Source organism: Trachurus japonicus, chromosome 24, assembly GCF_045865225.1.
Source record: "Trachurus japonicus isolate A0001 chromosome 24, Traja_1.0".
NCBI classification, from domain to species: domain Eukaryota; kingdom Metazoa; phylum Chordata; class Actinopteri; order Carangiformes; family Carangidae; genus Trachurus; species Trachurus japonicus.
The window spans coordinates 29,271,870-29,289,700 of record NC_140930.1 but is presented as its reverse complement, the minus strand read 5'-3'; the positions used below and the strand labels follow the sequence as shown (position 1 = coordinate 29,289,700).

At 41.2% G+C, this 17,831-nt stretch overlaps 2 protein-coding genes across 2 annotated transcripts in view; one reads left to right on the top strand and one right to left on the bottom strand.

Moving 5' to 3' along the window:
- The window catches only part of vsnl1a (visinin-like 1a), a 35,667-nt gene extending 25,528 nt beyond the window's left edge, over positions 1-10,139 (top strand). Inside the window, exons 3-4 of the mRNA XM_085770148.1 lie at positions 6,181-6,396; positions 7,788-10,139. Of these exons, the coding sequence (XP_085626274.1) occupies positions 6,181-6,396; positions 7,788-7,985 (414 nt within the window). The 3' untranslated portion in view covers positions 7,986-10,139. The remainder of the gene's footprint in view (positions 1-6,180; positions 6,397-7,787) is intronic.
- A 2,132-nt stretch (positions 10,140-12,271) lies between these two features.
- Positions 12,272-14,472, bottom strand: sf3b6 (splicing factor 3b, subunit 6). Its single transcript, XM_085770744.1, has 4 exons — positions 14,355-14,472; positions 13,531-13,649; positions 12,928-13,066; positions 12,272-12,712 (listed from the first exon to the last, which is right to left on the bottom strand). Exons 1-4 carry the CDS (start codon positions 14,382-14,384, stop codon positions 12,623-12,625), a joined length of 378 nt encoding a protein of 125 aa, XP_085626870.1. The 5' UTR covers positions 14,385-14,472; the 3' UTR covers positions 12,272-12,622.
- Positions 14,473-17,831: the final 3,359 nt, after the last annotated feature.

The window sequence follows — 17,831 nt, the reverse complement described above, 5'->3', positions numbered from 1 at the left end:
AGGACCATTACAACTGCATGTGTTCATGTGACGCATGCCTTTCAATATTTAAGTTATTTTTCAAGATGAAAGACATGTCCAACATCAGATGTGCATTAAATATTATTTACTTTTTTGACCAGTTGTCCGCGACCCATCCAGAACGGGTCCACTTTTGGGTCCCGACCCACCAGTTGAGAACCACTGCTTTAAAGAGTGTCTTCTGTCTGTCATTACACAAGAAAGACTTTAGCTTTCTTCACATTTGTAAGCGACATTTGACATAACTCTTGACTCTTACTCTTACTAGCTTCTCCAGGGTTTTCTCAATGAATAGATTCACCATAGATGCAGTCGTCATGAGGAAACGAGACAAGAATGGTCAGGAATAAGCTTCAGACTTAAAGGGTTTTGTTAAATGATTACATCTCGACATAAACAATTTGTCTCTGCTGAGCTCTCAGAGATATTATCACTTCATAAACCAAATAATGAGTTAATTAAATGATAAAAGAATAATCAGGGCAACTGGAAATGGAAGTGACTGATGCTGCTGTGTGACAGCAGAGCGTGGGGGGAGGTGGCCTCGTGTATCAATAAGCTGTAAGCCGTTCAGATCAGTTTCACTCACAAAGACTTACATATACCAGTGTTTAAATTATTTTTTGGGACTCAGATAACTGTAATCCAGTTACATGCAGCTCCCAAACTGCAACAGAATGTGCATATAGTAAACAAATCTTCACTGCGTTTAAATCCTGACCCTTTGCGAGCTCATCACTGGAAGCTTTTAAGCTGCAAGATGTCTGTACGGCTTAACTGTTATCTGAAGAGCTGGCAGCGCAGGCCGGGCAACGCAAACACAAATCTGGATCGGAGGCCGCCGTTACCTAACTTTGGACGTTATTTTTGGCACCAAGCACAAGTCGCCCCGTTACTGACGAGCTTCTCGTTTGAGGATTCCTGTTTGAATCGCCGCTTTGTGCCGTAATATTCATCATCTGCTCTCACGATGTAGCAGTCGTCGGTCACTGCGGCGCTGGTGTGAAACGGCCTTCGTTTAAGTGTGACTAGTGAAGTGTGTCTTTCCCTGTCGCACTATTTCTCTCCCACTCTCTCCCACTCTCTGTGGTGCCAGCTTGCAGGCTGATTATGAAGGCTTTAATGTTCCATTTAACAGCAGCATGTTTTGGGTTGTGTGTGTGTGGGTGTGTGTGTGTGGGTGTGTGTGTGTGTGTTGGGTATCTGTTTGACAGAATAGGCCTCACTGACACACACAAGTGCAGCGACGTTATAGCTTTTATTAAGCCAGCTGTGCCTGTCCGCCTGGCTCTACCCTGAGTGGGCAGAAGCAGTCTGGCATTCAGCCTGTCCTTTGATGGCCGTCTCCAAACAGCCATATCAAACAGCCATAATGGCAAATCAGGAGAGGAATAAGACTTAATGGAAATGTTAACAGCCTAATATCCGTGGCTGTAAAGGCGAGGAAACAGTGGCTCGAAGCCCTGACTGGGTCGTTGCGGTTGTTTAACGGTAATTGCGTCGCCATCTAGTGAAGGGTTTGTTGTTCATCCCGGACGGTCGCGGTGTGTTTCTGTGACTTTTCTCATCTGTGACATCTGACAATGCTTCTCCATGTGGCAGCGACAGGGACGACGGAGGGAAATTTCACAGTCTCATCCCCTTGCCCCACTTTCTTTCTTTCTTTTTTCGCTCCGTTTACATAACAAAGTGTTTCATAACTTGCCAGATTGTCAAAGAACCGCAGTGCCCCCCCCCTTCCTTATACATTCCCCTTTTCCTTTCACTGACACCTGTCTTCCTTCCCTCCTGCCTCAACTTTCCACATGCCCCCCCTCTGGCCCCCCAGGGCCCAGGCAGATGAGCCGAGGAGGGGGCAACATGGGGACAGGCAGGAGGCAGCACTAATGGGAAAGAAGCCACGTTTCATTTGTGCAAAAAGTGTCGGGCAGCGTCCCGTTCATCCTGGCAGATTCCCCCTCCCCCTCCCTCTTTGCCCCAAGGCGGGTTTCTTCCTCAAATTAATTGGACTTCTCCTGAGCCGAGGAGCAGATCAGGACCTGGACTCGAGGAGACTGAGCTCCACCTCCGTCACATTTCCTCTAACATTTTTTTCTGTCACTCTCGTTTCAGTCGGCTCCTCCATCTTTTCTTGGTTTCATTCACGCTCCGCCCTCCATCCCCTCCGTCTGTTAACTTCTCTCTGCAGTCTGATGGCTTCGCTGCTGCAGCAGAATTTACATGGGTGGGACCCTATTGCAGACGGGCAGCTCTGCAATTTGAACTGACTCTCCCTGTCTAACCCTGTCTTTCTCTTTCTCCTCTCTTTTTTCTCTCCCACCCACTGCACTCTCTCCTGCTCCCATTAGGAATCATGGCCTAGACTCCTGCCCCCCTCCCGTCGTGACTCCAGACAGTTTGTGCGTGCCGGGACAGTTGCTCTTAGGAGCGGCTGGGGCAGCGTCCTTGCCTCTTCCTGTGTATGAGCCTGTCTGCTGTGCTCACGGGCAAGGACACAGTGTAGAACAGCCTTGTAGAGCCTGAAACACAAGTCCACGTGCCTCCCCTGATGGCTTACTGAGACCACAGCAGGCTTTTCTTTTGTTGCTGCAAAAGTTTTGGTTTCTTTTTTTGGTGGGAATAATCAATATTTTTCATATTGATTCATGAATCAAATGCTACTGCGGTCTCGTATAGTGTCAAGCCCACACATAATTAATGCCTGTGGCTCTACAGAGGTTTTCAGTGTCTTGAAATTCATCGTTTCAGTTCAGTGGCCACAACTCTCCTGTTTTGTTTTACTCACACTGATACAATCTGATGTCCAGACACAGTCTGAGCTCTGGCACTAACCTGCAGACAAAGTTAGAATCCGCTCAGTAGCCTAAATATAGTTGAGTGTGCAGCTACTAAGAGAAACCAGTATTAATGCTGATGTTGATGGAAAACAAAATGGCATTCAAAGGAGAGTGAGTGTGTATCTATGATTGTTAGCACGACTCCAGATTAATAACAATGTTGCTTTATATTGGCTTGTTGTTTTTTTTAAAAGCCCCAGTATGTAACTTATTTGGCTTTTTATTAGCAAAAATCAAATATTGCTTTCATAAATACGTATTTCACTGAAGTGGAATCACATCCACATACAAAGGAAAGCTTTCTCCTACCTTAGAATGAGTTGTTACAAGTCGTTACAAATACATAAGTGGGCGACGCACCGAACCGAGGCGGCCATGTTGCATCGCCATTTTTTACGTTGAGTGGCAGCGTGACCGTAGGTAACCATAGAAACTCAGCGGAGCTGTCGGCTCGGGGAGAAAGTTTTCCAGGTAGCGCCTGTTAAAACTGTCACCACTGTGTAGTGTGAGGAAGAGGAGGCACTGATGTTGCATTCAGGTGCAGTCAGGCAGACGGCCGTCGGCAAACCAACCGGATGTCATTTTACTCGTGGGTCATGTAAACAATACGACATCACCATGACAACATATTGTCACGCCTGTATTGTTTTGCCTCGTGCTGGCGGACCACTTGTTTACATAGAAGCTTGTTTATCCTGTTACATGCAGCATCTGTCGTCTGTCTGACGTCTGCCCGATTTCACATGAATGCAACATCAAGAATACGTTCAGATATGCAACCGCACCGCTAGATGGGGGGAATTCCTACATATTATACCTTTAAAGCACCTCTTGGCGGGCAGATATCAAAATGAGGCAGATCCTTACTTTCCTCTGAGTTGATTCTAGGTGACTTAATAGATTCAGACTTGCAGCACTCGGTGAATATGAACAAAGCCAAACAGGTAAATCAAAGTTCAAGAGCAGTTCACTCTTTCTTAGTAGTTTCTGTACCTCTGTCCTTCGTAACAATGCTGATTATTTATTTTACAAATAATATCACCTCGGTTCGCTCCATTTCCTTAATGATGGCTGTTAGAGCAAAACCAGCTCTCTTTTGTTTACTCAAGTCCTCAGAGAGCAGCGGCGCTCGGCTTAGATTCCCCGTCGGCTCTAAGAGTTTTTACCAGAGAGGTCAAGTGGAAGGTTACAGCTGATGAATCGCTCGGCTTCTCGCGGCCACCCACGGGGTTCATCATCTACGGCGGATGACGAGCCGAACCGGGGCTCGGCGGTCATCCACACAGTTACTGCATTAACCTCTGATCTCCTGTACATGTATCACTGGGATTCACGTAGGGAAGCTGTAAGTTTGTGCCAGTACTGAGAAAAGCTGATCCATAGAATTTACCCAGTAATATACGGTAAACTCACGCTGTAGATTTTGGCATCAGTGGACAAAAGGAGATCAAGGTCAAGTATAATCAGATTTGGCAGCATCCTTCTATAAATTGGGAAGGACAAAACATGATTCTATCTTTATCTTTGTCACTGTTACCCTGTGACATCTCTGGCAGTTTTGACATGGTTGGATTTGATTTTAGTTAGGAGATCAATGGCTCGAGCAGCTCCTGGCCGCTGTGTGTCGGTGACCCCGACCTATTCAGCCCTGGTACCGGATTGTAGAATCACATCAAAGGGAAAATATGAGCGTTTGATTTGAAAAAATCCTGTGAACAAGACTTGAATACATTTTTACAAAGGTTCAGGATTTGTGGCCATGCAAGCAGCTCTGAGAAAGTGTGGTGCTTTGAGCTAAATGCTAATATCAGCACGCCAACATGTTCACAACGACAGAGCTAACATTTTCTAATTAGAAATGCAGCTGATGCTGATGTGAAAGTCATTTTACATGAAACCAAAGTGGTAAAATGTTGGCTTCAAAGGTTATTACAGTTCATCAGAATGAAATATGACTGTGAGAATATGTAACATAAGATCATGAGGTCAATGGGACCTGCAGGACCCATTAAAGCTGAACCTCACGAGTTTGTTGACTCTGTCGATTAATCTTTAGAAGTCAGAGCATTTAGGCTGTTCTTTTCCATTACTATGTTGAATCGTACAGAGGCTATAAGAATGTGCAATATAGAGCGTCTTATATCTTTTTTTTCCTGCACAACCCATGCAATCTGATGATTTTTTTAAAACATTTTCCCCAACTATATAAACACACCTGAGCAAGAGGTACTCCACATTTTATAGATTGATTTGAATTATTTTAAATTGAACATTTTTCAATGTAAAAGCATTCATAATATAATAAAAAAAATAACTCATTCAATTTCCAGGAAGATTTTTATGTCAAGGCATGCCATTCCACATGTCTCTCAAAAATCTGTCCATGTATACCACTGAAAAATAAAATAAAAAGGTTCCTGTTCAGGAAAGACAAAGGGGAGTGTCACATTCAAATGCAATTAAATTAAGTTTCAGAGAACACATGTTCAGTTTTTAAGACTTCAGATTTGTGCACAGACAAAACAGGGGACAACTTCAAAGTGAAGTTGTGAGTTGGAGGGTCTTGTAACCAGAGGAGTCATATTTATGTCACACGTGTGGGGACGTGTTCAGTGTGTGAACGTGTCTCTGAGCAGATGAACGGCTCCACCAGCTCCTGGCTGCTGTGTGTCGGTGACCCCGACCTTCCTGCGTCAGGGCCCGAGGGAGAAGACGGCTTCACCTCAGGGATCAATACAGACTACAGTCTAATTGTTGTTGTTGCCTATTTTAGAAATTCATATGCATCCTCCAGGAGAGACTGCAGGCTGTACGTGTTTTGAAGTGACAGGTTTACCAAGGTAATTAACTGTGCTGTATGCCGCCACCCGACGTTGTGTCTGGTTATGTAAAAACCCATCAGCACAGGATGGAAATGGCAACTCTCACTTAATTAGTGCAGGTATAATCTCCCAAATAACTATTAGTCTATCTGCTTTTATGAATCTGACTCTTTGTTGCCAAACTGCCGCATGATGTAGCCTGACTAATCTTCACTGCACCAGGAATCTCAGGCTCTAATCACTGGCCCATCTGTTTGTGATGTAACAGAGTGCACAACAACTCATCACAAGATACATGTTAGTTTGGAGTTCAGACACAGGTTTACAGACCTGAAACTACAAGCAGAGAGCAACAAGACAGTTTCCTCTGTGTCTGTGTTTTTTTTTTGTAACGAAAATGCTCAGATGATGATTTCTTATGATCTGATTTCAAAACCACCCATCATTGTTTGAAACACTATATTTACAGCATGTCTCCATCTTTTTCCTCTTTGTTCCAGTTCTTCCCTTACGGTGACGCCTCCAAGTTCGCCCAGCACGCCTTCAGGACCTTCGACAAGAATGGCGACGGCACCATTGACTTCAGAGAGTTCATCTGTGCGCTGTCCATCACGTCACGAGGCAGCTTCGAGCAGAAACTCAACTGGGCCTTCAACATGTACGACCTGGATGGAGACGGCAAGATCACACGGGTGGAGATGCTGGAGATCATCGAGGTAACATAATGAGTCACCAATTATTGACTGTAGTTTCTCAATTTGTAACATGCAATGTTTTTTTGTTTTTTTTAAGTTCTCCTTACTGTGGCTAAAGTGGATGAGCATGTGAAACATTGACACATGCCTTGTTTTCTCCACAACCTGCTGAGTCACAAGGATGCAGCACTTTTTCTTTCTGAGTTAAAGGTTGTACAGCAGAGTGCTGAGCCTGCAGGGCCTGACAAGACGCTGGTTATTCATAAATACAAATAATATGAAACGAGCAACAAGAGGCAGAAGTGCCTGTTAAGAGCTGAGTCATCCACAGTTCTAGGTACCTTGTTTGAGGAAGTCAGAGAGCCTCTCCCTGCCCCTCACACTCTGAGTTCATCCCAGTTCCCTTATTGAATTATTCATCATGTCATTTCCCCTTTTAACCTGCCTCTTGCAGAGAGGAGAGACTGTTTGCTGTTCGGCAGTGAAATTGACTTGTACAGAGTCTATTTGGATTTGAAACAGGGCTGAATGCAACATGTATATATTCACGTTTCCAAAACAATAATATATCAGATATTCTGATTGTGATACGAGTAATAATTTCAGTTGGAGTGATGATAAAGTTGCAGATTATGTCATTTTTGTTGATAAATGTACCAAACCAACATGTTCCTTTATGTCTGGAGAACACGGTTCTCTGGCAAGAGTATCTTTTAAAGCAATATTCACCTTCAGGCGCCCCATATATAGAGGCTATAGTCCTCGCTGCAGCCGGCCCTGGTTGGAATCCCTCGGTGGCCCTTTGCTGCATGTGATTCCCCCTCTCTCTGTCTCCCCATTTCCCGTTGATCTCTCCAACTACCCTGTCAATTAATGGTGTAAAAGCCCCAAAATACTTCAAACAAACAAACCAAAACATTCGAGCTCCTGTGATTTGGATATTGCACTCAGCCAGTGTGACATATGTTCACATTTCTATATGACATTGCATTGCATGGAAAGATTAATTTGATCGGTTTGATTAAAAAGTATTAATAGCTCATGTATATTAAGGCCACAGACTAGTTGTTTGTATCTGTGCACACACATCAAGAGGAAACATGGAGAGATTTATGGTTCAGGTTTTGTTGGGTCATGTTGAACAACAGTAAAAAGTTCTTGTGAACTCTTATTGTGTATGTGCATATTATATTATCATATTTTTATCTACAAATGTAAATTCCAATGGGGTTCAAAGCAGTGACCACCTGCACCTCCACAGGTGATCCACCTGTGCTGTTTAATGATTCAAGAACAGGAAATATCCTCTTTCCTCTTGTGTTTTATGAAAACACAAGTGAAGGATGCATTAAGAGACTAAGAGACTCTCTTATCTCTTCTTAAAATCTGCTCTCCTCTCTCTCCCTCTGCAGGCGATCTACAAGATGGTGGGCACAGTGATCATGATGAAGATGAACGAGGACGGCCTGACGCCCGAGCAGAGGGTGGACAAGATCTTCTCCAAGATGGATAAGAACAACGACGACCAGATCTCGCTGGAGGAGTTCAAAGAGGCGGCCAAGAGCGACCCGTCCATCGTATTACTGCTGCAGTGTGACCTTCAGAAATAGGCCGGAGGGCGAGCGGAGCGCTCCACCAGCTGCCACGGACTGCACAGAAAGAATTTCATGTTCCATTCAGTTTGCAGCTATTTCCACTGAAAAAAAATATATGCTTGGACTACCTTTCAATGGATCTGCTTCTTGTGTTTGAAACACTCGTGTGCATGAGAATGTTATTTGCTATAAAAAAAAAAGATCTACACACAACATACAAGAGTGTGCGGGTGCAAGAGTGCGGGTGCACACTTACACCACAGACAGATACACTTAACAGCACACACACATGCACACACACACTCTCTCTCACTACATATGAACACCTTGCACAAATAATATATATATAGATATATAAATATGAATATATATTTAAATTATTTAAAGATCAACTGCCAAAATGTGAAGTGTGCAAAGTATTTTCCATACAGTTTCATTCTACTGGAGCTTGCGCATCAGTGATGTGCTACGTTGAATTTGCCGCTACTCTATTTATTGTTCCAAGTTTACTGATGCTAGCTGTACGTGTTTCATAATACTGAGTAATGTCGACCGAACCAAATTCCTATGATGATGTATCTGCCTCCAATACGACACAGTATCCATCGTCTCAATTATTAATTAACTCTAGAAGAGATGGATTAGCGTTTGTCCAACTTTTCCTTCCAAAACATGGTTGTACCGTCGGTAAAATAAAAAGATAAAAAATGTAAATGTAGTTAATTTGCATGCCTTTAGGTTCTGTCTTAACAAGCTCCTCATTTTGCATCCTGTAATGGAAGACAGAAAGCCTTATCAAAGCAGCGTGGTGACACTTGTTGGGGGGAGGGGGACCCAAGAGAAAAGATTCTTACTGAATACAGAGGCAGGAAAAAAAAAATCATAATGCAGCAGGTCCTTCTGCAGGTATCGTCGTCGGGATGTAACTTTTGTGATCTGTCGAGGCGTTTTCTTTTGACTGCTTTAACTGTGGGAGCATGTTTCCTTGTAGATTAGCTGTAGTATATGTTGCTAAGAACTAATTCCCTGCCCCTGCATTTCAAAACACACTATCTCATTACAAATTAGGAGATGTTGAAAAGCAGAGGAATAAATCATTGTGAGACAGCTTCAGAGAGGAGATGAACTGAAGCGTCTTTGAAGCGAATGGACTCCAGGCGAGTGAGATCAATCATTTAAACAGGATTCCCTGGAGAGTAACCGAAGCTTCCATTAGCTGGACCTAGATTACATTAGAAACAAGACAAAGTATTCATCTATAGTCGGAGAGCATTGTTATCAAACTTATGTTATAACTTAACGTGTCACCATCACATCCACTATTTTTTTTTCCCAATTAGCCTGCAGGCTGCATATCACTATGACGAATCCACTGGAGTTTTATTTTTAGAGTGTTGAAGAAGAGCAGAAACAAAAGGCAGGTGCAGCATTTGAACTTTCTCGTTTGTCTTTTTCAGTGGAAGTAAATGAGTGCTACAGAAGTGAAAGGAGCAGTGAATGGCGTTTCATTATACACTGTAACTACTAGAGGGACAGCCCTTACTGTAAAGCCATGTGTTTTAGTAGGTTGAACAATTCACCCTCCCCAACCCCACCCCCCGCCCCACCCCAACTCAAATTTCTCTCGATCAGTCAATCTTTTGTACTTTTTTACTCCCTTCTCTCACACATTGTACACGTACTAATGTATACTAAATGTAGAGAAGTTCAGTGAAGAGTGGTACCTCCTAGAAATGATTCGAAACCCCCTAAGCTCACCTGTGTCTTTGAATAGGTTTACCTGGCCCTATCTGAAAGCAACACACACACACACACACTTCCCAAACCTGTACTTATACTAACAGTGTTTTAGGAGCTTAAGGGGCTAAAGGAGATGTGATGTGTCACAATAGACAGTGCAATAACAAGCTAGCATACTACCAGTCATCATCGTCATCTCTCAGCAGCGTGGCTTGTCCCTGTCAAGTTTGTAATCTGAACTTCTTTACATGAACATCTTTGGCCAGACGACGTTTCTATTTACAACCCTATTATTGCTATCAAGATACCAAATGTAAGCAAAGGCAACCGTGAACAAGGATTCTTTTGTAGCATGTATTGTGTCCCTGACAACATGGCTGCACTACTCCCTGTGTTGTGATTTAATCTAATAAAAGGAACTCTATGGGCTATCGTCTGGTCTGGTAACTCATCTAATCTAAACAACAACTCCCTTCAAGCAACATCACTACACCTGTAGACCGGTGGTTTCCAGCCTTTAAAGGGATAGTAGCATTTTTTTTTAAAGTGGGGTTGTATGATCTACAAATAGCCCCTAAGTACTTTAATTGCAGTAGAAGACTCTCTGCACTCCTCCCGTTAGCAACGCCAGCCCATAGCCCTGCCCAGAGATTTACAACATACAGTACATTGTTGTGAATGGACCCAAAGAAACTGCCTATTTTCGCAGCCTAAAAGAGGTTTTACTTGAAAAAAAATACCCAGTTCCATTGTTTGCTATAATATAATTTTTTTCCCGTCCTTCAAAGTGCAGGAAAAACACAGTTTTTATTTGGACCTAACCAACTCACGTATCCCTCCGGCCCAGGGTTAGCACCCGCTGATCAGCAGTTGGTTAGGTCCAAATAAAAACTGTGTTTTTCCTGCACTTTGAGGGGCTGGAAAAAATTATATTATAGCGAACAATGGAACTGTGTTTTTTTTTTTCAGGTAAAACCTCTTTTAGGCCGTGAAAATAGGCCGTTTCTTTGTATGTTGTAAATCTCTGGGCAGGGCTATGGGCTGGCGTTGCTAACGGGAGGAGTGCAGAGAGTCTTCTACTGCAATTAAAGTACTTAGGGGCTATTTGTAGATCATACAACCCCACTTTAAAAAAAATGCTACTATCCCTTTAAAGCCTCTTCATTTCAATGATTTATCCATTATCCTAGGCTAATTATTCCAACCATCTGTCTGTTACCTATACTTTATTATTTCAACTGTTCATCCATTAGTCTTGGCTCACTTTTCCATTACGTTTATCTGACTATTTCAACCATTTCATTATCTTTAACTAATTATTCGAACCATCTGACTGCTACTTTTAGCTAATTAACACAATTGTTCATCTATTAATTTGGGCTAAGTTGGCTAATGTGAACTCATTACATTTTCCTGACTTTTTCAACCATTTATTTAACCATTTATCTTATATTAAGCTAATTATTTGAACCATCTGTTACCGTGTGGTTCTTTTAGTTAATTCATTCAGCTCTTCATCCATTTATTTTGGCTCAGTTGGACAAAATTAAGTCCTCACTATTAGTGGGCCATACTGTGATCTGACTTTTCTTAATGTTTAAGATCTCATGCAACTGCTATAGCAACAGATGACCTCCTGGTAGTAATTCTGCCAGGGTGCGCACACTATTTGGTCAGGTTATCTTGTAGGGTAGGACTGGACATTTACTCGTGATTACAGAGTAGAGATTTACAAGATCTTGCATGCCAATGTTTAATTCTATCTGAATCATCCACCAGTTGGGAATCACTACCATAGCCTACTTAAAGAGAGTTCATACAGTACAGTAGGTATTCCATATTGAAATTGGCTGTCAGTTATATTAATTATTATAGTAATAAAAGCACATACAAGGACATTTCTCTGTCTGATAACTACCCTCTCTTGATTACAGAGGCCATAGGTTTTCATGAAGAATCTATTGATTACACATTACATAGTGAGAAATTAGCTTATATGCCCTAAGATGCCATCTTCAGAAATCATTTGTTCATCCCTCTCTCCAAACTCCACAGATATAGTGACTTTCCTTCAATATTTAGCACTACAGAGGCTGTACCAATGCACTGCAAATCCATTATTGAAATGTCCCTATCCAACCACCAGAGGTCACTGCTGGCACTATTTTGATTTTTTTTTTCTTTTTAATTCATGGCAATTTGATTCAGATGTTTCTTTTTCATGTGGCTTTACATTGACTCAAAATGGAACAGGTAAAACTTTTGTTTAAACAAGATAAACTAATTAATTGACTTGGAAAAGGCCGACAAAGACTGTAATGTTTACCCATGGTTTGTAGGCCCAAACGCCACTGATTGAACAGGGTTCATATAGAGGTTTCTGTCCTCACATACATGAACAGAAAACAAACAAAAAAAAAAAATCCCCAACGACTGCATCATCACATGCCAAGCAACTTAAGAAATGTATTCAGTCTATTGATCTAAAAGGGTTCACACAAAGGACAGCTCTTCCACTATATTTGTATCTCTATAGTGTGGTAGAAGGAGCAAGCAAGAGCTTTTAGAAAAGAAACATTTATTTTACAGAAGCTTTACATAGTCATCATCACTGATCAACTCAAAAACAGCTCTCATCAAGGCCATGAATAGATTAAAAATAACTGGGTAGAACTAAGAGACAAAAAAAGAGAGAAAAAAAATACAAATATGAAATTTGATTTCAACAAATTACCCGGCCAGGGTGTATATGTTGACTAGTCACCTTTGTTACATCTGTCAATCACTTTGACAGGGAAATAAAAAGAATGTAAAGTCCAACAACAACAGAGTTTTTACAGACAAAAAATGAGGAAAAAAAAGGTTTGGGGGAAGAGAGTGGGGGTGGTGGGATGTGGGCATTCTCCAGTGTGCTACTTTGGAGGGTCTGTGTTGATACCATATTTCTCTTTTAGAAGCTTCAACTGTTCCTCTTTCTTCTTTGTGTCCATCTTCTGGAAAGCCTGCAAAGAATTGACAAAACAGAGAAAACTATATTAAAACATGTAGGGGGACTAATGGCACTGCGTTTCGGTTTTTTTTTTTACTTATGTAAAACCTAAATCCTTTCAATTGCAAAATAATGTTTTAGTCTCGTATTTAATCAGGATGTTTTTCCACCGAGTGGTTCCCTTCGATGTGGCCATATCCACACAGACAGGGTAATGCTCATACATACTCTGTTGGCATTGTAGTAGAGAACCACCAGGTATCGGTTGCAGACGTTGAAGCCTGACAGGTGATCACAGGCGTTCTTGGCATCAAAGATGTCTTCATACACTACATAGGCTGTTCCTCTTGTTTCAGGTGTGTTTCCTCTGAGAACAGAGAAAAGCACAAAACAGACAGGGTGGTTAGAAGTTTATAATGATCAGGGTGAAAGTTAAGTATCTATGCAACAGAAAAGACATCTTCGTGGAAACAGTTAAGAATCTATTATTGTTAAAATGTTGTGTGCATATGACCAATGTTGATACATATTTTTGATCCATGTACACACACAATCGACACTGACCATGCAAGTGTGAAAAAGGCAATCCAGCCTATTAAGACTTGTCAATGTTATTTGTTGTCATCTATCTAAAAAGTTTTTTAGTTTTAGACAAAAGCAAATATGACAAACAACAGAACAGAGCACAAGCTTTTGTCTCCTTAGTTTAAAAATGCAAGTACTGCTGATGAAAACTTACACATCTCCATACACACATGAACAGACCACTGTATATGTGTGATACTTTTTTGGTTGAGGAAACTCAGAAAACTAAAATGTATAAATACTTACGTTCTGATTTGACGGATTGGTCCATATTTCCCAAAGATATCATACATTTCCTCAGCTGTGATCTTGTAAGGAAGGTTCCTGACGTATAGGATTCTGTTCACCTCTGGAGGTAATCGTATCTGCAAGAAAAAAATACATTCAAACATACTACAATTAGTTACATTAACTATTATGTATAACTTAAGCATCACTAGCGATTCTATAGAAAGCTAAATACTGGTAATAAACCAGGCTTTTCAATTCAATGTTATTTCAAATCAAACATAATAATACCGTACACACTTTCGATTCGATTTTCACGTTTCTTAATCTAGTTTTAAGAGACCACCTTACCTCCACTGTTATGCAAGATACATGTTATTACAGACAATAATTCAATGCTTCCCATAACCACGAAAACCCTTAAGTAGATCTCTTGATTATCGCAGACCACAGGTCAATATCCCATGATGAGCCATGTCATCACTCTGCGAATGAATTCAGTACTAAATTGAAGGGGCAACCAGCCAACCACTACAGTTTACATTGAACATTGAATTGTTTACATGATCATACACGTCGCCACCATTATAAAACCAGATTTGACGTAGTAGATGGTTCAGATTACACCACTTCACTGAGTACTAATATATAACATATAATCAACAGAGAAACGTCTCAATAAAACGCTGGCTTCAAACTTCGTGTGATTGTTTTTGGATCGTTAGCATGCTAGTTGGCTAACGGTATGCTAACGCTAGCTGCCGCTAAGTCCTAGTCCAGCCACAGTGACACGATTAGCTATATTAATCACACAATACGCCAGCCGACTCGATCAGACTTACATTGGCGCGTTTAGCTGCTTGCATAGCCATGGTGAAATACTTCTAGGTGTTAACAAAACCAGTGAAAATTGAACACGCAGTTTCCCTGCTCTTCTTTTCCCAACGTCAAAATGGCAGCAATCGCTAACGGGTGACGAACTTCCGGTTTCCGACGAGGGACCGGAGCGCAGCGCAGCGCCGCGCTGCCGGTGCTGCCCCCTGTAGGAAGATTGTGGACCTACAGAGAAGGAGGTGCAGACCCGAGGCTGCAGATTCACACTATTGGACACACACCACTACTGTAACTCGTGGACAAAGACCCCAAATCATAGAATATGAATGCAGTTAAAAGTTTGACTTATTCTAAAATAATAAAATAAAAAATAAAAAGCGAGCTTTCTCTGTTGATTAAATATTAGACTATATTACTTGGTTGTGTATTTTTATTTTTAAGGCCCTTAATGGGTTGGCCCTGTCTTACTTGTCTAGTCTCTGGATATGGTTTCCTCTCTATCATTGAGGTCTGCTGACAGATCGCTCCTGACAGTCCCAAAAACACAGTCAAAGAAGAGGGGTGACAGAGCCTTAGCTGTTGTGGCCCCCAGACTTTGGAGCGAGCTGCCCCTCCAGATTAGTCTGGCCCCTACCCTGCCTGTTTTTAAGTCTCATTTAGAAACCCATTTGTTTTCTCTGGCCTTCTCAGTCTCTGTGTGATAGCGGGTTTCTTTGTGGTCTGAATCTTGTGTTCTTAATCCATGTTAACAAACCTTATGTATTTTGTACTTTTTCCATGCTTATTTACAGCACTTTGGTCAGTGCTGTTGTTTTTAAATGTGCCATATATATCATTTTTTTTATTGTATTGTATTTTACTAACACTCACAAATGACACTGTCATTGTATGACTCTATACATAATCTTTGACAAAACTAGTGGAACGACTGTTCATTTCAGAAGTTTTTTTTTTCAACTAAACCATGGTGCCATTTCACGGTATAGGAAAATGGGTGTAGGTCAAAACATGCTGTTTGAGTTGGCTGAATTCCATTTAGCTGCACTGGTCCCAGGTATTTGTTCACTCTCTGTCACACTGTTATGGCCTGCTGGGAATCTTGAATGGAGCGGAAACATATTATCAGCCACACCTGTAGGCTACTTCCCTTACTATGACAAGAGAAACCATGCTTTAAAAAAGGCCTAGTAGATCTTTCCATAACTCTATTCCAATTAGGTGAACTTGTTCCAGGGTTGTCTACAAAGCTGCAGTGTCACTTGTGGTTTTCCTGCAATGACGCAAAAATGCAAAATGTCTGCTGTGGAAAAAAAGGCTGACTGTGGATTTTGGTGACATTGAGGAGCATGTTGTTACCACTCCACAAAATGATCCACCAGCTGTCTCTACACCTACATAATAACTGCAGAGTCAGGAAACTTCTGCAGATGACAGAGGTCAGAGTTGTAACAGGTGAAGAGGAGAGGTCAGAGGACAGTCCCCCGCTGTTCTCCTGTGATCCTCACCTCCACCTGCTAATACACACAGCTGCTCTGTCAGCAGAGTGGGCTGAATTGTATTGAGGGCATTGGGAAATCAAAAAACATGTTTCACACAGTGTTTTATGTATCACTGCAGGTGAGCAGTGATTGCCAGGGAGCAACCACCCAACTGTTATCACATCATGATTCAGGTGTGATGACGGATTAAAACCATGACTCATGTACAGAAATAAGAGAGATATCTCAGCCCATCCACTTCAAACACAAAAGGAAATCCAGACAGAACAGAATGAATACATATGAAGAGTTCATTTGCAAAAGCAGATAACTCCGTTTTTAAAAAAAATCTAGAATCTTCATTTTTTATTTACATAAGGTGATATCAGTCAAACCAAAGTTGAGTGACTTTGAGATGTAACAAAACAGACATATCTCAAAAAAATAAAGTTTTATTGAAAACAACACTATGCAAAGAATAATTACAAAGCCTCAGCTCATTTTTTTTCAAAATGGCACTTATCTGCTTTGCAAATTAACTCTTCATATATATTTGCTATTTTTCCACCCACACCTTTTCGATCTGGATGACTCCGACCCTGACAGCCTCTCCCTTTGTCCACAGCCAAGCCCTTTCTCCCATATCAGCTTTAAATCTACCATGTCTAACCAACACTTTTATCCAGTGGCAATCTAACCTCCTAACTGTCACAAGCACATCAAGATCCTTTTTTGAAAACCTTTTATCATTATGGTACTCAGCTGGTACGGGTAACAATTGGCAATTGGAAATTTGAAATTGTGATTCTTGAGCGGAAAAGATTGCGCAACAGTCAGTGGCTTGTTTCAGTCACCTGATGAAATGATCACAGACTGCTTTTGCAAGACAGAAGACAAGTTTGAATGATTCAAGCATGATTCAGCGTGTAATAAAATGAAAGTTTAGTGTCACAAAATGATGCGGTGATACTAAACCACACTGCTGTTTTCAAATCATGCATGACTCAGCAGAAGATTAAAGTGATATTTTGTCTAGTTTCTGTTGCTTTCATCCTGTGTGTGAAGGAAGGCACTGGTGAAATCAAGCCTGAAGCAACACTTTCCTCATCATCCCTTCAAAAATGTTTCTTTGAACCAAAACTCGAGCAATTGATGAAATACTCATCCATTTCAAGACATGAAAGAGTTACACTGATCAGAGGAGGGCATTTTTTTGCTTGACACTCAAATATCTGCCCTGAGCTAAAGGACCCGTTTGTCTATCACTAAAGAAATATACTGTAAGTAGCCTAAGTCACAGGTTGTGTTGCAACATGGTTATCATCTTGCATCATCTGTGTCACTTTGTGATGTGTCATATTCTTGGTCTGTAAATTAGAAGAGAAAAAATATCAAAATTTGAATTTCTATAATGAAAAAGACAGCACCATGTATTTGCTCTTCCATCCCATTTAAATGTGGGCCTCGTCATTGCAGTCTTTTTTCCCCCTTCGTTTCTTTCAATTTGATTTTTTATTGGCAGCCATAGAATCACAGGTGATGCAGGCCTGAATGACAATGACGGTTACAAATAATTTCCCATTTTCATAAAATAAATAAGAAAGAAGGGAAAAAACAGACACTATACTGTATATATTAAAAAATATAATAAATACAATATGTACAGTATATACAAGAATTTAGTGGGGAAGGAAGAATAGAAATGAAAGAAAGTGTTGTTAAACATCTGCAGTGTGAGAGAGGGCAAAGACTAGTCAAAATCAAAGTCCACTTTTTAGCCCATTCAGTTGATAAGAAGCTTTCATCACACACAGTCATAAATAAAAGACGGATACATGGACAGGGATTTTTCTATTGATCTGCACTGTCAGGATGAGAGTCAGATTTTCAAGACTTGATGATGCCAAATGTTTTATTCGTCAGCTTGGGCTGTGATAATTAGGGATAGCCTACATTTCTGTCACTGGTAGGTTTCCTGTCAAGTAGGCTACAGCCCATGGAGATGCA

Excerpts from the sequence above, each read along its gene's own strand:
- sf3b6 (XM_085770744.1), bottom strand. The coding sequence starts at position 14,384 with ATGGCTATGCAAGCAGCTAAACGCGCCAAT. Across the intron at positions 13,067-13,530 it reads CCAATCCGTCAAATCAGAAC|AGGAAACACACCTGAAACAA; the intron begins GTAAGTATTTAT and ends CTCTGTTCTCAG. Across the intron at positions 12,713-12,927 it reads TCTACTACAATGCCAACAGA|GCTTTCCAGAAGATGGACAC; the intron begins GTATGTATGAGC and ends AATTCTTTGCAG.